Source organism: Neomonachus schauinslandi, chromosome 6, assembly GCF_002201575.2.
Source record: "Neomonachus schauinslandi chromosome 6, ASM220157v2, whole genome shotgun sequence".
In the NCBI taxonomy this organism is placed as follows: domain Eukaryota; kingdom Metazoa; phylum Chordata; class Mammalia; order Carnivora; family Phocidae; genus Neomonachus; species Neomonachus schauinslandi.
The window spans coordinates 131,952,358-131,972,787 of NC_058408.1; the positions used below are offsets into that span (position 1 = coordinate 131,952,358).

At 43.4% G+C, this 20,430-nt stretch overlaps 1 protein-coding gene across 4 annotated transcripts in view; it reads right to left on the reverse strand.

Moving 5' to 3' along the window:
• Window positions 1–12,315: 12,315 nt before the first annotated feature.
• SORCS1 (sortilin related VPS10 domain containing receptor 1) overlaps window positions 12,316–20,430 on the reverse strand; it is a 510,277-nt gene continuing 502,162 nt past the window's right edge. The window contains exons 25-27 of one of the 4 annotated variants that reach the window (XM_021699529.1): window positions 14,485–14,590; window positions 14,202–14,362; window positions 12,316–12,380 (exon numbers count right to left, since the gene is read on the reverse strand). In XM_021699529.1, the coding sequence (XP_021555204.1) occupies window positions 12,316–12,380; window positions 14,202–14,362; window positions 14,485–14,590 (332 nt within the window). Of the gene's footprint in view, window positions 12,381–12,530; window positions 12,667–14,193; window positions 14,363–14,484; window positions 14,591–20,430 lie in introns of those variants that run through there. The other 3 variants (XM_021699531.1, XM_021699532.1, XM_021699530.1) reach the window with 3 other exon arrangements.

Below are 20,430 nucleotides of genomic sequence, written 5' to 3' on the forward strand. Positions count from 1 at the left end.
GACCAAATGATGGAAAATAAAGAAGCTGAGAAAAAGAGAGATAAACAACTACTAGATCACGAGGGCAGAATTCAAGAGATAAGTGATACCATAAGACAAAACAACATTAGAATAATTGGGACCCCAGAAGAAGAAGAAAGAGAGAGAGGGGCAGAAGGTATAATGAAGCAAATTATAGCAGAGAACTTCCCTAATTTGGGGAAGGAAACAGGCATCAAAATCCAGGAAGCACAGAGAACCCCTCTCAAAATCAATAAAAATAGGTCAACACCCCAACATCTAATAGTAAAACTTATGAGTCTCAGAGACAAAGAGAAAATCCTGAAAGCATCCCGGGAGAAGAGATCTGTAACCTACAATGGTGGAAACATTAGATGGGCAACAGACCTATCCACAGAGACCTGGCAGGCCAGAAAGGACTGGCAGGATATCTTCAGAGCACTAAATGAGAAAAATATGCAGCCAAGAATACTATATCCAGCTAGGTTGTCACTGAAAATAGAAGGAGAGATAAAAAGCTTCCAGGACAAACAAAAACTAAAGGAATTTGCAAACACGAAACCAGCCCTACAAGAAATATTGAAAGGGGTCCTCTAAGCAAAGAGAGAGCCTAAAAGCAACATAGACCAGAAAGGAACACAGACAATATACAGTAATAGTCACCTTACAGGCAATACAATGGCACTAAATTCATATCTTTCAATAGTTACCCTGAATGTAAATGGGCTAAATGCCCCAATCAAAAGACACAGGCTATCAGATTGGATTAAAAAACAAGACCCATCAATATACTGTCTGCAAGAGACTCATTTTAGACCCAAAGACACCCCCAGATTGAAAGTGAGGGGGTGGAAAACCATTTACCATGCTAATGGACACCAAAAGAAAGCTGGGGTGGCAATCCTTATATCAGACAAATTAGGTTTTAAACCAAAGACTGTAATAAGAGATGAGGAAGGACACTATATCCTACTTAAAGGGTCTATCCAACAAGAAGAACTAACAATTGTAAATATCTATGCCCCTAACATGGGAGCAGCCAATTATATAAGGCAATTAATAACAAAAGCAAAGAAACACATTGACAACAATACAATAATAGTGGGGGACTTTAACACCCCCCTCACTGAAATGGACAGATCATCTAGGCAAAAGATCAACAAGGAAATAAAGACTTTAAATGACACACTAGACCAAATGGACTTCACAGACATATTCAGAACATTCCATCCCAAAGCAATGGAATACACATTCTTCTCTAATGCCCATGGAACATTCTCCAGAATAGATCACATCCTAGGTCACAAATCAGGTCTCAACTGGTACCAAAAGATTGGGATTATTCCCTGCCTATTATCAGACCAGAATGCTTTGAAACTAGAACTCAATCACAAGAGGAAAGTCGGAAAGAACTCAAATACATGGAGGCTAAAGAGCATCCTACTAAAGAATGAATGGGTCAACCAGGAAATTAAAGAAGAATTTAAAAAATGCATGGAAACCAATGAAAATGAAAACACAACTGTTCAAAATCTTGGGGATGCAGCCAAGGCAGTCCTAAGAGGAAAGTATATAGCAATACAAGCCTTTCTCAAGAAACAAGAAAGGTCTCAAATACACAACCTAACCCTACACCTAAAGGAGCTGGAGAAAGAACAGCAAATAAAGCCTAAACCCAGCAGGAGAAGAGAAATAATAAAGATCAGAGCAGAAATCAATGAAATAGAAACCAAAAGAACAGTAGAACAGATCAACAAAACTAGGAACTGGTTCTTTGAAAGAATTAACAAGATTGATAAACCCCTGGCCAGACTTATCATAAAGAAAAGAGAAATGACTCAAATCAACAAAATCATGAATGAAAGAGGAGAGATCACAACCAACACCAAAGAAATACAAACAATTATAAGAATATACTATGAGCAAGTATATGCCAGCAAATTAGATAACCTGGAAGAAATGGATGCATTCCTAGAGAGGTATCAACTACCAAAACTGAACCAGGAAGAAACAGAAAACCTGAACAGACCTATAACCACTAAGGAAATTGAAGCAGTCATCAAAAATCTCCCAACAAACAAAAGCCCAGGGCCAGATGGCTTCTCAGGGGAATTCTACCAAACATTTCAAGAAGAATTAATACCTATTCTTCTGAAACTGTTCCAAAAAATAGAAATGGAAGGAAAACTTCCAAACTTGTTTTATGAGGCCCCCATTACCTTGATCCCCAAATCAGACAAAGACCCCATCAAAAAGGAGAATTACAAACCAATATGCTTGATGAACATGGATGCAAAAATTCTCACCAAAATACTAGCCAGTAGGATCCAACAGTACATTAAAAGGATTATTCACCATGACCAAGTGGGATTTATCCCTGGGCTGCAAGGTTGGTTCAACATCCACAAATCAATCAACGTGATACAATACATTAACAAAAGAAAGAACAAGAATCATATGATCCTCGCAAGACATGCAGAAAAAGCATTTGACAAAGCACAGCATCCTTTCTTGAGCAAAACTCTTCAGAGTACAGGGATAGAGGGTACATACCTCAATATCATAAAAGCCATCTATGAAAAACCTACAGCGAATATCATTCTCAATGGGGAGAAACTGAGAGCTTTCCTCCTAAGGTCAGGAACGCAGCAGGGATGTCCACTATCACCACTGCATTCAACATAGTATTAGAAGTCCTAGCCACAGCAATCAGACAACAAAAAGAAATCAAAGCCATCCAAATCGGCAAAGAAGAAGTCAAACTCTCACTCTTTGCAGATGATATGATACTTTATGTGGAAAACCCAAAAGACTCCACCCCAAAACTGCTAGAACTTATACAGGAATTCAGTCAAGTGGCAGGATATAAAATCGATGCACAGAAATCAGTGGCATTCCTATACATGAACAACAAGACAGAAGAAAGAGAAATTAAGGAGTCGATCCCATTTACAATTGCACCCAAAATCATAAGATATCTAGGAATAAATCTAACCAAAGAGGCAAAGAATCTGTACACAGAAAACTATAAAATACTCATGAAAGAAATTGAGGAAGACACAAAGAAATGGAAAAACGTTCCATGCTCATGGATTGGAAGAACAAATACTGTGACGATGTCAATGCTACCTAGAGCAATCTACACATTCAATGCAATCCCCATCAAAATACCAGCCACTTTTTTCAAAGAAGTGGAACAAATAATCCTAAAATTTGTATGGAATCAGAAAAGACCCCAAATAGCCAGAGGAATGTTGAAAAAGAAAAGCAAAGCTGGTGACATCACAATTGCTGACTTCAAGCTCTATTACAAAGCTGTCATCATCAAGACAGTATGGTACTGGCACAAAAACAGACACATAGACCAATGGAACAGAATAGAGAGCCCAGAAATGGACCCTCAACTCTATGGTCAACTTTTCTTTGACAAAGCAGGAAAGAATGTCCAATGGAAAAAAGACAGTCTCTTCAACAAATGGTGTTGGGAAAATTGGACAGCCACATGCAGAAGAATGAAACTGGACCATTTCCTTGCACCACACACAAAAATAGACTCCAAATGGTTGAAGGACCTAAATGTGAGACAGGAGTCCATCAAAACCCTAAAGAAGAACACAGGCAGCAACCTCTTTGACCTCAGCTGCAGCAACTTCTTTCTAGAAACATCTCCAAAGGCAAGGGAAACAAGGGCAAAAATGAACTATTGGGACTTCATCAAGATAAAAAGCTTTTGCACAGTGAAAGAAACAGTCAACAAAACCGAAAGACAACCGACAGAATGGGAGAAGATATTTGCAAATGACATATCAGATAAAGGGCTGGTATCCAAAATCTATAAAGAACTTATCAAACTCAACACCCAAAGAACAAATGATCCAATCAAGAAATGGGCAGAAGACATGAACAGACATTTTTCCAAAGAAGACATCCAAATGGCCAACAGACACATGAAAAAGTACTCAACATCGCTCGGCATCAGGGAAATCCAAATCAAAACCTCAGTGAGATACCACCTCACACCAGTCAGAATGGCTAAAATTAACAAGTCAGGAAACGACAGATGTTGACGGGGATGCAGGGAAAGGGGAACCCTCCTACACTGTTGGTGGGTGCAAGCGGGTGCAATCACTCCTCTGGAAAACAGTATGGAGGTTCCTCAAAAATTTGAAAATAGAGCTACCATACGACCCAACAATTGCACTACTGGTTATTTACCCCAAAGATACAAATGTAGGGATCCGAAGGGGTACATGCACCCCAATGTTTATAGCAGCAATGTCCACAATAGCCAAAGTGTGGAAAGAGCCAAGATGTCCATCGACAGATAAATGGATAAAGAGGATGTGGTATATATATACAATGGAAAGTTATGCAGCCATCAAAAGGAATGAGATCTTGCCATTTGCAACGACATGGATGGAACTGGAGGGTATTATTCTGAGCGAAATAAGTCAATCAGAGAAAGACATGTATCATATGACCTCACTGATATGAGGAATTCTTAATCTCAGGAAATAAACTGAGGTTGCTGGAGTGGGGGTGGGTGGGAGGGATGGGGTGGCTGGGTGATAGAAACTGGGGAGGCTAGGTGCTATGGTGAGCACTGTGAATTATGCAAGACTGTTGAATCACAGATCTGTACCTCTGGAACAAATAATGCAATATATGTTAAGAAAGAAAAAAAAAAAAGAAGATAGCAGGAGGGTAAGAATGAAGGGGGGAAATCGGAGGTGGAGACGAACCATGAGAGACGATGGACTCCGAAAAACAAACTGAGGGTTCTAGAGGGGATGGGGTAGGAGGATGGGTTAGCCTGGTGATGGGTATTAAAGAGGGCATGTTCTGCATGGAGCACTGGGTGTTATGCACAAACAATGAAACATGGAACACTACATCAAAAACTAATGATGTAATATATGGTGATTAACATAACAGTAAAAAAATTTAAAAAAATACTGTTTACTGCATCCTTTTTCTGCACCTGCAATCTGTATTCATGCTTCCATTGGCAGGGAGATTTCATGATGATATCTGTACATGCATATATTGAAATATCTTACTCAGGATTTTCCATAAAGGACAAATGTAAGCTTAAGCTTATTTTTAAATATTTCACATTTCCCCTATTTCACTCTTCATGGAACATTTTATAAATGTCTTTTTCATACTATCCTTTTTTAACAAAGAGTTCTGACCACAATTTAACATTCTTTGGGCCAAAGACATATTTCTAAACATGAGTTGTTGAGGTTGGTTGAAACTGAGTGATGCTCTGATGTCTGTGCAAGCAGGCAGGCTGCTGGTCTCACAGCCAAAATGCTCAGGTTGGTGATGATGATAATGAGGACCGGCGCTCTGTTCTTATCTTTTCCCTCTGAGGTCAAGTTAGACTCTTCCTTTTATTAGTATATCCAAATTACTTTTAAACTAATATCTGAGTTACTGTTCTATGATAAAACTTTTCTGAAGATGTACATTTATTCTAATGGGATTGATATATTAGAGAATTCAAAGATAATGCAAATTTTGTGTTTATGTGCGATTCTGCCAATAAGAAATATTAAGTGAACAGACAAAATTATACTCTGTTGGATTCAGCTATGCACCATGCACAACACACACACACACACACACACACACACACACACACACACCCCTCCACCATTTACCAGCTACCTCCATTTGCCTCATGTGACCCAGGGCATACCATCCATTTGGTGTTAACAACTTTCTGTCAGATTTCAGGTAACTCTCCTTCTTTACAGTAACTCACTTCACAGTAACATGTCACAATAACTCACTTTACAATACTCACATGCTATAAGCATTCTAATGCCCACTCCCACGAGCCAACATTGGGTCTTTTCCAAGGTGTTTTATCTGTGTATTTCTTAACCTTTTAACACCATAGAAGTGTGTTACCATTTTTATTAGGTTTTGCTATGGTCTGAATGTTCGTGTCTCCTCGCAAACTCTTATGTCCAAAGCCTCATGCCCCAAGCGATGGTATTTGGGGCCTTTGGGAGGTGATTACCACTGTTACAGAAAAGATGCCCGAGAGCTCCTTTGCTTTTTCTACCCTGTGAGCACTAGTGAGAAAATGCCATGTATGAGATGGAAAACAGGTCCTCTGAATGTGGTGGCACCTTGATCTCGGACTTCCAAACCTCTAGGACCATGAGGAATAAATTCCTGTTATTTTTAAGCCACCCAGTCTCTCCTATTGTGTTATAACAGCAGAATGGACTAAGACGGGTTTGTATCTTGTTTGAATGTGTCACTGACACATTACACACTAAGCTTGTGTCCTGGTCCCATTTCTTTTCCCAAGCCTCGTATTTTTATTGTGCTATTCTGCATTGTGAGGTGAATTTTAGGAGCACAAATGCCACATAACAGAACTGACTGTATATACAATTCTGTGGGGAAATTCCTGTACGTGACCACTGTGAAAGTTAATTTTTCTTTAAACTCAGAAGCATTTCTAATTGCTGTGCTGAGGTCCAAAACTTTGTTTTCTGGTTGAGGTTGATCTAAGACTGACGTGGAACAAGTTGGGACAATGTAAGTGTTTCCAAATGGCTGGCTCCTTTTCAGCTTTCAGATCTTAGAGAAGCTGGGACCAGCTCCCCCTCTCCCATCCCCATCCCTGCTCACTATGCTCTCTGCTGTGTTTTATTTTTACTTACCTAATTATATTATATGTATGATCGCTTTGGATCTGTTACACTACATTTTACTATTTGTTCATTGTTCCTATTAGAATATACGCTCATAAAGGCAGAGAGTCTATCTGCCTTGTTCATAGTTGTATTATCACCATCTAAAGAAGTCTGCGACACACAGAGAGTAACAGAGATTTGCATTTTGTCAACCGAAGATCCCTTTTCTGGGGTTTAACATGAAAACTATAACACCTATTTCCTTTTATACGTCCACCTAGAATTATTTTGGGATTTTCCCTACTATGAAAGCATCAGCCTCACATTCATTTTCAAAATACTGTTAACTTCTAAGAAATAAGTAAACACATAATGATTCAGAAACCAAACTTAGGGCTTTGTTTTTCGTACTCTTTTCTAACTAGTTTTTTTTTTTCTTTCTTTTTCCAAACTACAGTTATTTCGCTTACATTAATATCTAAGAATAGGCCCCGAATACAGTGGCTTGAGTGGTAAGAGAGAGGAAGGGCAAGGATGTGTTGGCTCTTGACAAACACCAATTGAACATGTAATTAGAGGTGCTGGCTGGGCCAGGGGAGTCAGGCCAATGGCAACTCCAAGATTGCTGCTCACTACACAAAGCTGAAAATCCAGGGTTGAGTTTCAGCAAACATTTATCTAGTGCCCCCTAATGGCCATGTCCAGCACTAGAGACTGAAGGACTGAAATGAAAAATTAAGATCCTTTCCTACCCGAGTGTAGAATTCGGTGAGCAAGGTGTAAAAAGTGGCACACGTAAGCAGATTCCTGGTTTAAATAGGTACTGTCGAAAGGGAAGTGGGTGAAAGGATGCCGCAGGGAAAGGGGCACCTACTATTTAACTATTTGCCTTCAGACTGGGGGAGAGTTTGGATTTGATGTGGGCTGAACCTGAAAGGGGTGCTGTGCTAGTCACCTGCCTGTGTTCTCTCGAGTCCATTCCCCACTCCTCCTTGCTCTGCTTGGTAGTTCAGGAAACCGTATTTCCCAGGGTCCAGTGCCCACTGGCTCGTGGATGGGCTTGGCCGGTAGGAAGCTTCGGCTGAAGATGGGAGGGCCAGAGCAAGGGTGACAGCAAGCTCCCTCTCTCCATCTCCTTTACTTGGGCAGTGTGGCTGGCTATGGCGATGGCTCCTCTGTGATTCCAGAAAGCACCAGCCACGTCCTCCATGGTTTCAGTGTCAAGGGGCTGGTGCTGGTCCTGGGCTGTGGGAATCCCTGTGTCCTTCCAGCCCAGGGAAGGCAGAGGCTCCCTACTGAGGCTCATCTTGGCATTGCATCACCTCCCCGCATTTGGCATCTTGGCTCTTCAGTTACTCAAGCAAAAAATTCCCTGTGTTAAATCTCCTCTGTTTTAAACCTCCAGGGATGGCTTTTGTTTGACTGCCTGCACCCTCAGTGAACAGGAGATCAACTCCTGAGGGGGAAGCACAGCATAGCCTCTGGCCTAGAAAAGAATGAAGGGTCAGGTGGAAGATTTAGCCTGTGGGAAAGGAGAGGGTCAAGGCCACCTAAAAACAGGGATTCTCAGACACGTAGAAACTATGCTGTTGAGGCAACGCCATTCTGCGCCTGGTGGGTCTTTGGAAGGCTGTCTTTCTATACAAATACAAGGGCAAAATGTTGCCCAAGAAGAGATGTCACCTACGTAGGCAAGCCACAAGGCTGGAGGATTTTGGATCCAGTGCACCTCTTTGTTTTCCATCGAGTTTAATTCAGCTGGGATGGGGCTCTTGGGAATGACTCACCCACGCAGGATACCAAAACTGGAAGTTGTTTTCTTCCTTCAGATTATATGCATGAGGACACTGAAGCTTTGGTATGGGAAAGCGCTTTGCACAAGGTCACACAGCTGGCATAGCTGGAAGGAGAACTCCACTCGCCTAATTTCAGGGTCAAAGCCTTTTTCATGCTGTCCTTGGAGCCCTTACCACGCCCCGAGTTTCAGCTCATTCCATTGCAGGCAGGTTCGCTCTTTCCGTAACTACGAGATTCTGAACAAGTTTGAATGGGCTGGTCACATATTAATAGTTTCTACTTTTGAACGAAACATAATAAGCATGTTACTCACTCCAAAGTGACCAGTTTGGAGTGGTTTTTAAGTAGAATAAAGTCATTTAATAAAGCCACAGACATTATATAGTCAACTAAAATGCAGTAGAATTCAGGTAGTAAGACATAGTCTCCTTTGTTAGCAGAAGCAAAAAACAAGCAAGCAAGCAAACAAACAAAAATGAACCTTCGAGACTGCAATACTTGCTGTATGCTCACACCATTAGCCTTTATAAAATCCTACAGTTGTTACCACTTCTGTATGAAGACCGAACGCCACGGTTTGGTTTGACATAAAATAAACTCCTTGAGGCCAAGACTTTAGAGACATTATCTGTTTAATAAATATGATTGTAAAAGCAATAAACAAGAGCAAGTATACATTACACTACATAGTATTTAACAAAAAAATACATCAAAAAAGTCATCTTAAAATTAGAAGTAGTTCCGATACTATAAGAAAACTTTCTTTTTTTTCTTTTTTTCTTTTTTTTAAATTGGCTTCCTAGAAAAATAAGTTGGCAAATGAGGGATTTCAATGCTCAGTTGGAATCCTGGAAAACAGAACAGCTGCCAAACACCCCATTGCTCTCAAAGTTGCTGTTTGGAACTTCTGAAAAAAAGCAAAGCAAGCCTCTGCATTTTGGATAGTGAATCCAATTAGGAATAAGGCAAAGGAGAAAATGTTGGTTGGGTAGTTCAGGGTAGAGCACGCACAGTTTGCCTTCTGGGGTTTTTGGAAAACGTGGTAATATCAGATTCTTAGCTTGCCCTGAATCTTCCCTTCCACATCCATCCCTCCCCACCCACTCCTCTGGCCTGAAGCCCACCAAACTCCTCACTGTGTTTGCACCTGCTGTTAGCGAGTCGGTAGGCACTTTGGTCCCTCCCATTTGTAGGCTCTCATTACTACCTTCTCTTTGGGATTGAGCTGGAGTGGCAGGGTGTGGTGGTTCCCAAAGTTCTGTGTACAGTACAATAACCTGAAAAGCTGGTAAAAATCGACTGCTGGGCCCTACCCCTAGTAGTTTCTGGTTCAGTAGGTCTGCAGTAGGGGGACCCTAAATTCTAGTAAGTCTGAGGTTATGCTGATACTGCTCAGTCCAGGTACCACACTTTGAGAACCATAGTGCTAGGTCGTAAGAACAATGAGGTCCCCTCTGAGTGGTACCTTGCCTCACTCATGTCCTACAGGTGGGAGGGAGCTTCGAGGAGAGGCACATGAGGATCCTGGAGATGCTGAATAGAGAGTCGGCCATCTGTGATCACTTTCCAAAATGCCAGGCATCTCATGTTTACCTCTATTTTTAATTAGGACTTACGCGCCCATTTTTCCCTACATCTTCTCACATATTCTTCCATTTATCCTTTCAACAAAGTAATTTTCTTAATACCCACTCTAGGCAAGGCACTGTGCGAGATTAAGAGGGTGATTCCCTTTTTCATAATTTTCCATTTAAAATTAATTGAACTGCAACTCTGAGGACTCCCTGTGCTGTTTTGAGTGAGCCTCTTTTGGTTTCCAAACATTTTGTCTTCCAGATTAAACTTGGAAGGCTCCAACTGAAGTGGATCGATGAGGATGTTTCCTATGGGATAGGAAGCCTGGCAGGTTGGGGATCAACTGAGTTCTACAAGCAGATGGCTGCCTCAGGCATAACCCATTTCCCAGATTCATCCTGGGCATCCTCAACCACCAAAACTTCTGTCTGATTCATTTCTGACTGCAGCTTTGCTACTCTTTGCCTGCCTGAGCTACACAAGGGCAGGGATCACCAGGATCTTTGGGACATCCCCAGGATCACCAGGACCCTGTTATCAACTGTGACTGGACTGGGAACATGGCCAAGCAGGAGGCTGCTCTCTCTGAATGGTTTTCAAAACTGCTTTCTCCTATATTTTAGAGTGGGCTTTGCCTAATTCATAATCCTCCAAGGGCTTCTGCTGAACACATTTTTGTTTCCTTCTTTCTCTGGACCTTCTTTAATCATTGCTCTGGGCAAATGGGGATTGTTCATGCTCTGAGCCGATAGACATCTACCTCCTCCCATTTAAGTTTACTAATTTTTCCTTTGCCAATATGGATACTCAGAGATCAGAGAGCATACCTGGGAGATGTCTGGGATCATCCCACATAATCAAAATCTTATCCTAATGTAAGACAAGACCTCCATATATTCTCAGACTTTTTAACACTCTTAAATATTAAATCCATTAACCTGCTTCTTCTTCTGGTTAAAATCAGTTTTATTTTACAAATATTTTTACTGTATTGTGAGAGAACAAATACTGGGTAATAGCAACCATTACAGAAGGAAATTGCCCTGCCACATAGTAACACATTTGAAACATTTCTCACAAGAATATTCTGGAATCTGCACACGAGATTTTTGTTAAGGTGTGAGAATACCACTATTCATCTGTATGCTTTCTTTTCCAGTGTACATGGCCAGGTTTGAATCGTTTTGCATACATCAACTCTTTCACACACTCTGCATGTTTCCAGGTGGGAAAAGGCAAAGTTATTTGGAAGAGGCAGGTTCTACAGGAGGGGACAAAGGATACATGGAGCCGAACCCTGCAGGGCAGGATGCAGCTGGGTCAGTGTGTAGGGAAGTTGGCATGCTGACATGTGTGGGTGGTGGGGGGCAAGGCCAGCAGAGACCAGGCCAGTATTTAGGGAACACTGAAGTTAATGTCTAGAATCCAGTAACATGTTTGGGAAGAAAAAGTAGGAGTTGAAAGACAACTTGGAGACTGGAAGGAAGAGGTACAAAGACATCAACAGATCATGACCACACATGGGTAGCAAACAAATGGGGAGGCCAGACAATGGGGACCTGGGATTCTCTCTTCTACGTAAGTTGGGGGACAGGAGTAAGAAAGCTACAAGGGAAAGCCTTGGCGACGGGAAGAGGTGAACAGGAAACAGAGATCCACTTCTGACATGCTTGCCCCCACTCCCTGCCTTCCCTAGTCTGCCCGCGTATGTGGAACTTCACCTCGCTCCTTCGTCCCTGTGGCTGCACAGAATGCAAGAACGCAAGCAGTCCCGTGGCCATGGCTGGCCACCAGAGCTACCAGAGATAACTTAGAAAAGAAACTGGGACAGAGAAACAGCTCAGGGTTTCACACTCCTGTGCATGTCTTTGTGTCTTATGAAAGGCGCTGGGGCGGCTAATGCCCCCCATCAGCCTCTAGGGCTAAAATAGCTGTTAAGTCGAGAGCCAAGAATATTTCCAAAAACACATGCAGATTTCCTTGGCCTCTATATGTTATGAATTTTCTACAAACACGACGGATCAGAAAAAAGAGAGAGAAGAGGAAAGGGGGAGGGGAGTGTTTTTCCATTAAAATAGAGCACCAGCACACTGCCCCTCCAAGCATGTTCAAGGTATTGTCCACATGCACAGGCTTAAAGCTAAAAACCCTTGTTGTCTGTGTCTGAAGAATTAAAAAGTCCCGATGCAGTGAGTGTTTGTTTGTTTGTCTGTCTGTTTGGATTTTGATCGTTTTTTATTTTATTTGTTTGTTTGTTTTTGTTTTTACTGGCGTCCTCCATTCAAACATTTACATAGGTAGGGATCTCTTTTGTGCTTTGATTCTCAGCAACTATGGAAATACTTCCTGGCAAAATAGGAAACAGAACAACAAAGGAAAGAGAAAAAAAAAACAAAAACAAAAACATCAAGTTAGTGGTCATGAAGGATGGTGCACTTGACAAGAGCGAAATTCTTTCCTGATCAGCAGGTCGCCTGTAGCCTTTGGGGGTTTTCCTTAAATTGCAAATTGTGCCCCAGCAGATCCCCGCTTTGGCGTTGAAGGTGGAGTGGCGTGTCTTGCTCTTTGCAATCGGAGAGATGAGTCACCAGGTTGAGTAGAAGGGGAGGGAGGGGAGGGTAAAGCTACTCTCCTAAGAGAAAACGTGTAACACTTACTCATTTAATGACACTGACAACGGAAAGATGTCAGAGACTGTGCAATGTGCTGCCGGATGCTCTTGGTGAAGGAGGGATTGCTACTTTAATAAAGTCAACAGCGCTGCACTTCATACCCCGTGGAAATGGGATTGAAAATCAAATGACCCACAAAAATTCACTTAGAAGCTTCAGAAGTAAATAGGGTGAACGCTTCTCTGGACTTGAAGACAGAAAAGCCTAGATTTTCTTTTGAACCTAAAGCAATTACACATTTATCACCCTGTCTCCCCAAATAAAAGCCAGCACGCTGTGAACACTGGACCCCAGATGTGGCTCCAGCTGGTATTATCACGTCCAAGACAAGCCAAGCCCTGCACTGAAATCTCACCCATTACCATCACAGAACTCTTCCACATCCGCTTAAAGAGAGGCTTGTGTTTCCATTTAGGTGCTCCTTTCCCTTTCTAAGTAACAGATTAAAAATCTTAGGTAGCGGCCTTCTAGAAGGTTTGGTATTCTGACATTAGAGTGAGGCACGGATGGTTATCTAGTAATGTCTCCGTCTTGGTCAGCAATGCAGGATTTGAGGTGGCAACATTACAGCTTCAAGTCCCGACACCAACAGATAGGAGGAAACAAGGCCAGCCATGGATCACAATGGGAGCTCCACGGGTTTGTCTAACTCCCTGGAAATTCTCCTCCGCCATAGAGAGTAGGACTTAGCAATTACGCCTGAGACTCTAGACCTAGTGGTTGGATCCCCAGCTTACTTCGCAGGCAGGGAGAGAGAGCGCTCTACTGATACATGGTAAGGTCCACTGTAAGACCTCTGCTAGGGGGCAGGTAAAGAGGAGGAAGAAATCTGCCCATCAGCTCTGTAACAAGCTAACCCTCCAGGGGTCTCTCTCAGGAAACCTCACTCCTGGGATGTTCTGCAAACTTTCTGCCTCTTGTCCTCAAAATTCTCAGGTTCCATGTTTCCTGGGGGGTTGGGGGTGGGGGGCAGTTTTAAGATTCCTGCTAATTAAAAAAAAAAATCCCAGGGTAATCAGCTTGGCCCTCCTCTATTCTGTCTCATGAGGTCACTTCTCTATAAGCATTCTGGAGCAATTTGCCCTCCAAGGAGTTGTCTCGAGTCCAGGCGGCTCTGTCCTACCCTGTCATTCCCTACCCTGCCTGGCCCTCCACATCACCAGATCCAGCCTCTGAGGCCTCCTCCTTGCACATTGTTAGAGACAACACTCTGCTCTTTTGCCCATGAACATTCTGAAGCCCCGTATTTTAGAGCAAGGGATTTTGCAAGAGGAGGAATAAAGTCACGAGAGAGAAAAAAACACTACATAGGAGCAAGAAGGCTTTTTCCCCCGACTCATTCCAATGGAAGGAAGCAGGGAAAGAGACATCTTAGCTGTTTCTCTCAGCAATGTTAGAGCAGGAGAAAGTGGTTACGTCAAGCCAGAAAGGGGTTAGACAGAGTCAGCCGTCGACTACCAGGCTGAGCAGCTGATGGCTACTGGGAATCATTTACCTATGAGCTGGCATTCCACCTTCTCATCTATCAGTTGGCCAGGCCGCCTTAGTTCAGTCTGAGGGATATGGGCCCTGCTTTCAGTGTGACTGACCCGACTGACCATCTCTCGTTCTTTCTCATTCTGCATCTGGGCATAAACATTAATCCCCGGGATCTTCCTAAAACATTAACAGACAGCATCATTGCTATGCATGGGAGACACACATCATGGCAACATGTGCTTCCACACCTGTCAGGGAGAAGGAAGGGGGAGGGGAGATGTGGACGGAGGGCCACATACCTTTTAAACTTGTAGATGACGAACACGGCCAGCCCTACAAACAGCACCGAGAGCAGCATCAGCATGGCGGATCCACTGTGGGTTGGAGTGAGGTCCACCAGCGGGGCTAGGGAAGAACACAAGGCACGGTCATGGGCGGAGACGCGGGCATGCCTGACTCCGTAAGATGCTGACGCTCTTCATTCACACAGAGGCACGGTGAGTCCCAGGAAACCACGGGGGGCCTACGCACAGATCCGTGTCACATGGCTGGCGTGGGTGGGGGGCATCTGAGCCTGCCCCCGCCCCCAGACCATTCCAGCTGGCCTATTCGGGAAGTGCGGTGGGGCCCTGGAGCCAGACTGCTCAGATTCCAGGCCTGCGCTAGCATGCACGGGCCCTGTGATCCTAGGCAAGTGATTTCACCTTAATGGGCTTACGTGGTGAGAGAATAATAGTGCATATCTCATGGGGTTTGTGTGAGGACCAGGTGAGTCCACATACATAAAGCACTGATAACAGAGGGGGACACACAGGAAGTCTTCCTTAAGTATCAGCCTGTCTTACTATTGTTGCTGCTATTCTATTTGATCAATATTTATCAGACTGTAATTATTAATTTTTCCTATACTTTGAGTGCAAGCTTTTCTCACACTAAGCAACGCACATCACCAGAAAAAGCAACAGGAATATTCTTACGAATGATCTGCTATCTCTCACTCCTGTCCCTGCAAGGGTCATGTGAGACAAAGGGCTGTAGGGTCATGGAGCACACTTATCTTTTCGGCACACAGGAAGCTGACGGCTAAGTGACTATTTTACAAGAGCAGCCGCTGTGGTGCAAGCAGAGGGGTGTGCGACCCGATGTTGTCTCGACGACTTCCCAAAACCCTGAGAGCAGCTCGTGCCAAGAGGCACCAGGATGCATGGAGTTCTCTTTGCATCCATAACAGATTCTCCTCCCTGAGTTTACCCTTAGACCGCAGCTCTCGGGAGCATCTCTCTCCACCTCCAGATCCTCTGCAATCTTAGGATCAACTCTGTCATGCTTTAAGGACTTTGTTTGCAATTAACTTTCACCCTCTCAAAAAACTGATGTGTTGTAAAAATAGCATCGCTCATGCATAAAAGACACGCCACGTGTACACCTTGGAAGGCCCGGATGCTGTACTTTACCTTCCATCATTTAAGTCAAGTCTGATACTCAGAAATATAGGTGACTTTCAAGCACCATTTTCTGTGGCTTTCTCTGTTGAGAGCCCAGAAGGCAACGTTCTGGTCACCTGGGTGCAAAAGTTCAAGAAGAGACCCCGGTATACTGAAGGACTCCAGCAAGACTCGAGGCTCTTTCCGCTCTGTCTGGTTACTGTCAGGTTATGTTCCAGCCACTCGACGCAACTGGAGAGCATGTTCCAGATACCAAATAGTTTTGCTGGGAAACAGGTCAAACCTTGTTTCTCAGAAAACAGGTTTAGTTGTTTTAGTAGAATCAGCTTTTAGGAAGCAGGGAAATCAATCAACCCCTGTGATTCTCTCTCCTACGTCAAGCAGCGCTTATGCCTTGCAGGGCCCATGGGTGAGTCTGTGTGTGAGGAGTCCGTAAGGAGACACCCAAGGCTCCCGTGCTTCCGGGTCAAAATGAGAAAAATAAAAGTGTCTTTCATTTACTTAGGCAAACACAGTGCCATTAGCAAAGGAGTCCAGAAAACCTTCAGAACTCACACTGCAATTGGTAGGATGTCACCGGGGAAGGGGACACCTTCCATTTTTCATAGACATTATCGCAACTGATTTCCACAAATGGAAGGCAGGGCTGTGACCTCCGCTGAAGAGATAAAAACAGTGAGGCTCTCACTGGTTAATGTCCTTCCAAAGGACTTGAAACTAGGAAGTGGAAGAACAAAGATTTGAACCTGAGTCCTACCAAAAACACACACACGGAGCTAATTTCAGTGGAAGATACTGGAAATTTAAAAACATATTTCTGAGAGTGGGGATTAGGGCTAAAACTACAGTGCGAGAAGCAAATTAAATATTATCAAGTCTTAAAAGGACCAGTTAGAATCATAAAGCATGCTCTCTTACACTTGGGCGACACGTGTGTGTACATACATACGCATATGTGTGTACGGTACATGTGCGTAAAGAAATGTACCCAGCACCCGGCTTCAACAAACATCAACCCGCAGACAATACTGTTTTATTTTGGGGGCGCCTGGGTGGCTCAGTTGGTTAAGCGACTGCTTTCGGCTCAGGTCATGATCCTGGAGTCCCGGGATCGAGTCCCGCATCGGGCTCCCTGTTCAGCAGGGAGTCTGCTTCTCTCTCTGACCCTCCTCCCTCTCATGCTCTCTGTCTCTCATTCTCTCTCTCGCAAATAAATAAAATCTTAAAAAAAAAAATTGTTTTATTTTTTCCCCCACCAGTCCTCACAACCCCAACTGTTGGATTATTCTGAAGCAAATCCTAGCCATCCTGTAATTCCATCTGTAACTCTAAAAGATAAGGTCCTTCTCTCTCTTGACATTATCACAATACTGTTATCACACTCAAGGAAATAAAAATGGGAAGCTAATTTATAGTTAATCTTCTAATGCAAACCCTTAGTTTGGCAGGGAACAAAGGCAGATTCAGGGACGGGCCCCTCTGGTTAGGATGGTTAGAGGCGGCTTAGCTTTATTAGCTAAACTTGTAATTCCTAGTGGCCTGCTTTGTCAGAATAAGCAGAGAGCAGTGCTATGGAGTAACCAAGAGGGATACTAAGCCTGCTTGAAAGGGTTGGCATTTGAAATAAATGGAAAACTAAAGAGAGGAAATTGCTTTGGCCAGGCTCTTGCTAAAAGAGAAAGCAAACACACACACACACACACACATTTCTCTTCTCTTCCCTTCCTCATCCTCTTTCTCCACATCACAAGTTTCTATCATTCAATTCTAAATCATTCCTACTTAAAACATCATTCGTACACAAGGGCATTAGCACTGGTAAGTAATTAGCATAGTATTTTGGGAAAAGGAGCTTCTGTGTTCTGAGACCTAAAGCGCGGCTCTCTGCTCCCCCATCTCTGCACCTCTTAGTCTCAGAGGCGGGCCGGCGGGCCAAGCAGGCGGAGATTGGACGCCACTGCCCCGTGTGTTCCGCTGCTGAGCTGCTCGCTGACCTGCCCTGAATGTAAGCGGGCCTGTTACCACTGCTCACAGAGGCGGCTGCCTTACCTTCGTGTGCCTGACGCTTATGTGCGTTTGAGTGTATTCTGCTGAGGATGGAAACTTGTGATAAATGGGCTTTAGCTGGTTGTGTGGAATTAGCATAAATTAATCCCTCTCCAGTTGCAGCCTAAACGAGGTAGAAGCGTGAAGGAAAATGCTGAGCAGTTTATTTGTCCTTATCCACACAGAGTAAAGCATGGATAGGACCCTACTGTAGGTGACTCCACCTTTCTTTCTTCTTCTTTTTTTTTTTTTAAGAGAGGGAGTGGGGGAGGGGTGGAGAGAGAGAATCTTAAGCAGGCTCCATGCCCAGCGCAGAGCCCGATGTGGGGATCGATCCTTACGACCCTGAGAGCATGACCTGAGCCCAAATCAAGAGTCGGACACTTAACCGACTGAACGACCCAGGTGCCACTAACTTCACATTTCTAAGTGTGGGTGCGGGCACACACTGTTTCTGAAATCCTGGGAGGACTCAGAAATGCACTGAATTATCATGTTCTATTCATGAGGACCCAGGTTGATTATAACAACAGCAGTGCTTACAGTAAGGACAACAGTCTTCCTGTGAAATTCAAGTGACTGGAATATATAAATAAATGCTCACAGCCTGTGCACATGAGAGCAATCTCAGAACTCCATGACTGGGGTCAAGAAATTGATACGGTCCCTTTTGAGAATCAGATTCTGAGTCTGCCACTTGTGGGACTTAAGTGACTTAACCTGAACCTCAGGTTCCTCATCTGCATAATGGAGGTAACACTAAGTGCTTGTTCTGGAAAGTTGTGAGAATAAAACAAGATGGGATCTTTATAGCACTTGGCATAGTGTCCAGCACATAGGACATGCTCAGTATTTTTAACACTGTCATATCATTGCTATCATATTCTACAGAAAACAAGCCCCAAAAGATAACAAAAGGGTTCCATGGTTAGATAATTTGGGGAAATGGTATATACAGTATTCCCCATCTTGGAGATTTGCAATGCTCATCAGTAACTGAGTGTTCACAGCAGTCCTTGGGCACCTGGGTGGCTCAGTCGGCTGGGTGTCTGACTCTTAGTTTCAGCTCACGTCATGATCTCAGGGTTGTGGGATCAAGCCTTCCCTCGGGCTCTGCACTGGGTGTTGAGCCTGCTTGGGATTCTCTCTCTCCCTTTTACACTGCTCTTCCCCTGCCTCTAAAATAAATAAATACATCTTAAAAAAAAAAAAAAAGTTCACAGCAGTCCTGCAGGAAAGAAATTCATTTAACTCTACCATAGTGTTTGCCATATATGGCCACAGCCCCTTTCCAGACCAAGGTCCCACACAACATGCTTGAGGAAAAGCTTTACCCTGGGTACCACTTTCCCCTTTGCTGCAGCCTTGCCCCTTTGTTTGGTTTATTTCCAAGTTGTAAAGTCAACAATAAGGTGGCATCGGCTGGTGAAACCGTGCTCTTTGTATTCACTCTCATTCGAGCAAAGGGACTTTCTTGGAGAATTTCTACCTGCACTAGTACTCTGAAACCCTGAACTACATTTCTAATTCATTTCTACATTTCTAATCCAGAAGTTAGTGAGGTCAAAGAACTTACAAAAGCAAGTTTGCCAAATCTTGAATTTCTTTTTGACTACAGCCTCCAAAGCACAACTATACTGGGCTTCAGTTACATGCCTGGAATATCACAAAATCCATGTGGTCTGAAATCTCTTTCCAGAAATTAAAGTGATATGGGAATGGCACAAACAGAATTTATTTAGAAAACAGAAAGAGTGGGGCGCCTGGGTGGCTGAGTCGGTTAAGTGTCTGCCTTCAGCTCAGGTCATGATCTCCGGGTCCTGGGATGGAGCCCCACATCGGGCTCCCTGCTCAGTGGGGAGTCTGCTTCTCTCTCCCTCTGGCCCTCCCCCCACCTCTCTCTCTGTCTCAAATAAATAAATAGATAAATAACATCTTAAACAAAAAAAGAAAAGAAAACAGAAAGAGCAAAAGGTTTTCATTTACAGTAAAAAGCACTCTTTCTTGGCCAACAGGCCTTTCTGTCAGTTCATATCCAAACCCAATTATGACAGTCTTAAGGCCTGCCATACCCTGTTGGGATAAAGCCATGATCCAGAGGCTTAACAGCCAGACAGTGTGAGAACTCCAAGGAAGCTCTAATGACGAATAAAGCAGTGCTGCTAGTTTTAAACTGAAGATGAGTCTTCAAGAACATCCAGTCATGGAGTTTAGGTCACTTGGCCAAGTAATGATAACTCTGGGTACCTCAAAGACCAAACTTATCACTGTAATTGACAGACAGGAAGAGAAAGATGCATTTTGGTTTTCTAGGGTTGAAAGTCAACAAGACATCCTGCTTACTTTGGAAAGTGTTCTTAAAGTAGAAGTTTGCAGACTACCTGAATCAGAATCACCTGAGAATGTGTGAAAATGCAGTCTCTTAGGCTTAACTTGAGGGAAAAAAAAAAAACTACGTCTCTAAGAATCAGTCCCAGAAATCTGGACATGTAACACACTACAAATGTCATTGTTCTGCATACCCGTTTGAGAGCACTGCATGTTAGATCCCACCTACGACCATTCCTAAAACATCCAGTCCTTATCTTTAGAGTGTGGCTGACCTTTATATTCTCTGGGTCACTAAAAATAAAACAAAACAAAAAACACACCCTTTGATTACTCATAGTAGCTTAATCTGGTTATGACTTCAGGAGACCCTGCTAGACTTCCTAAAAGCACTCAAGTCTCCCCTACGAGAGTGCTCAGCCTTGT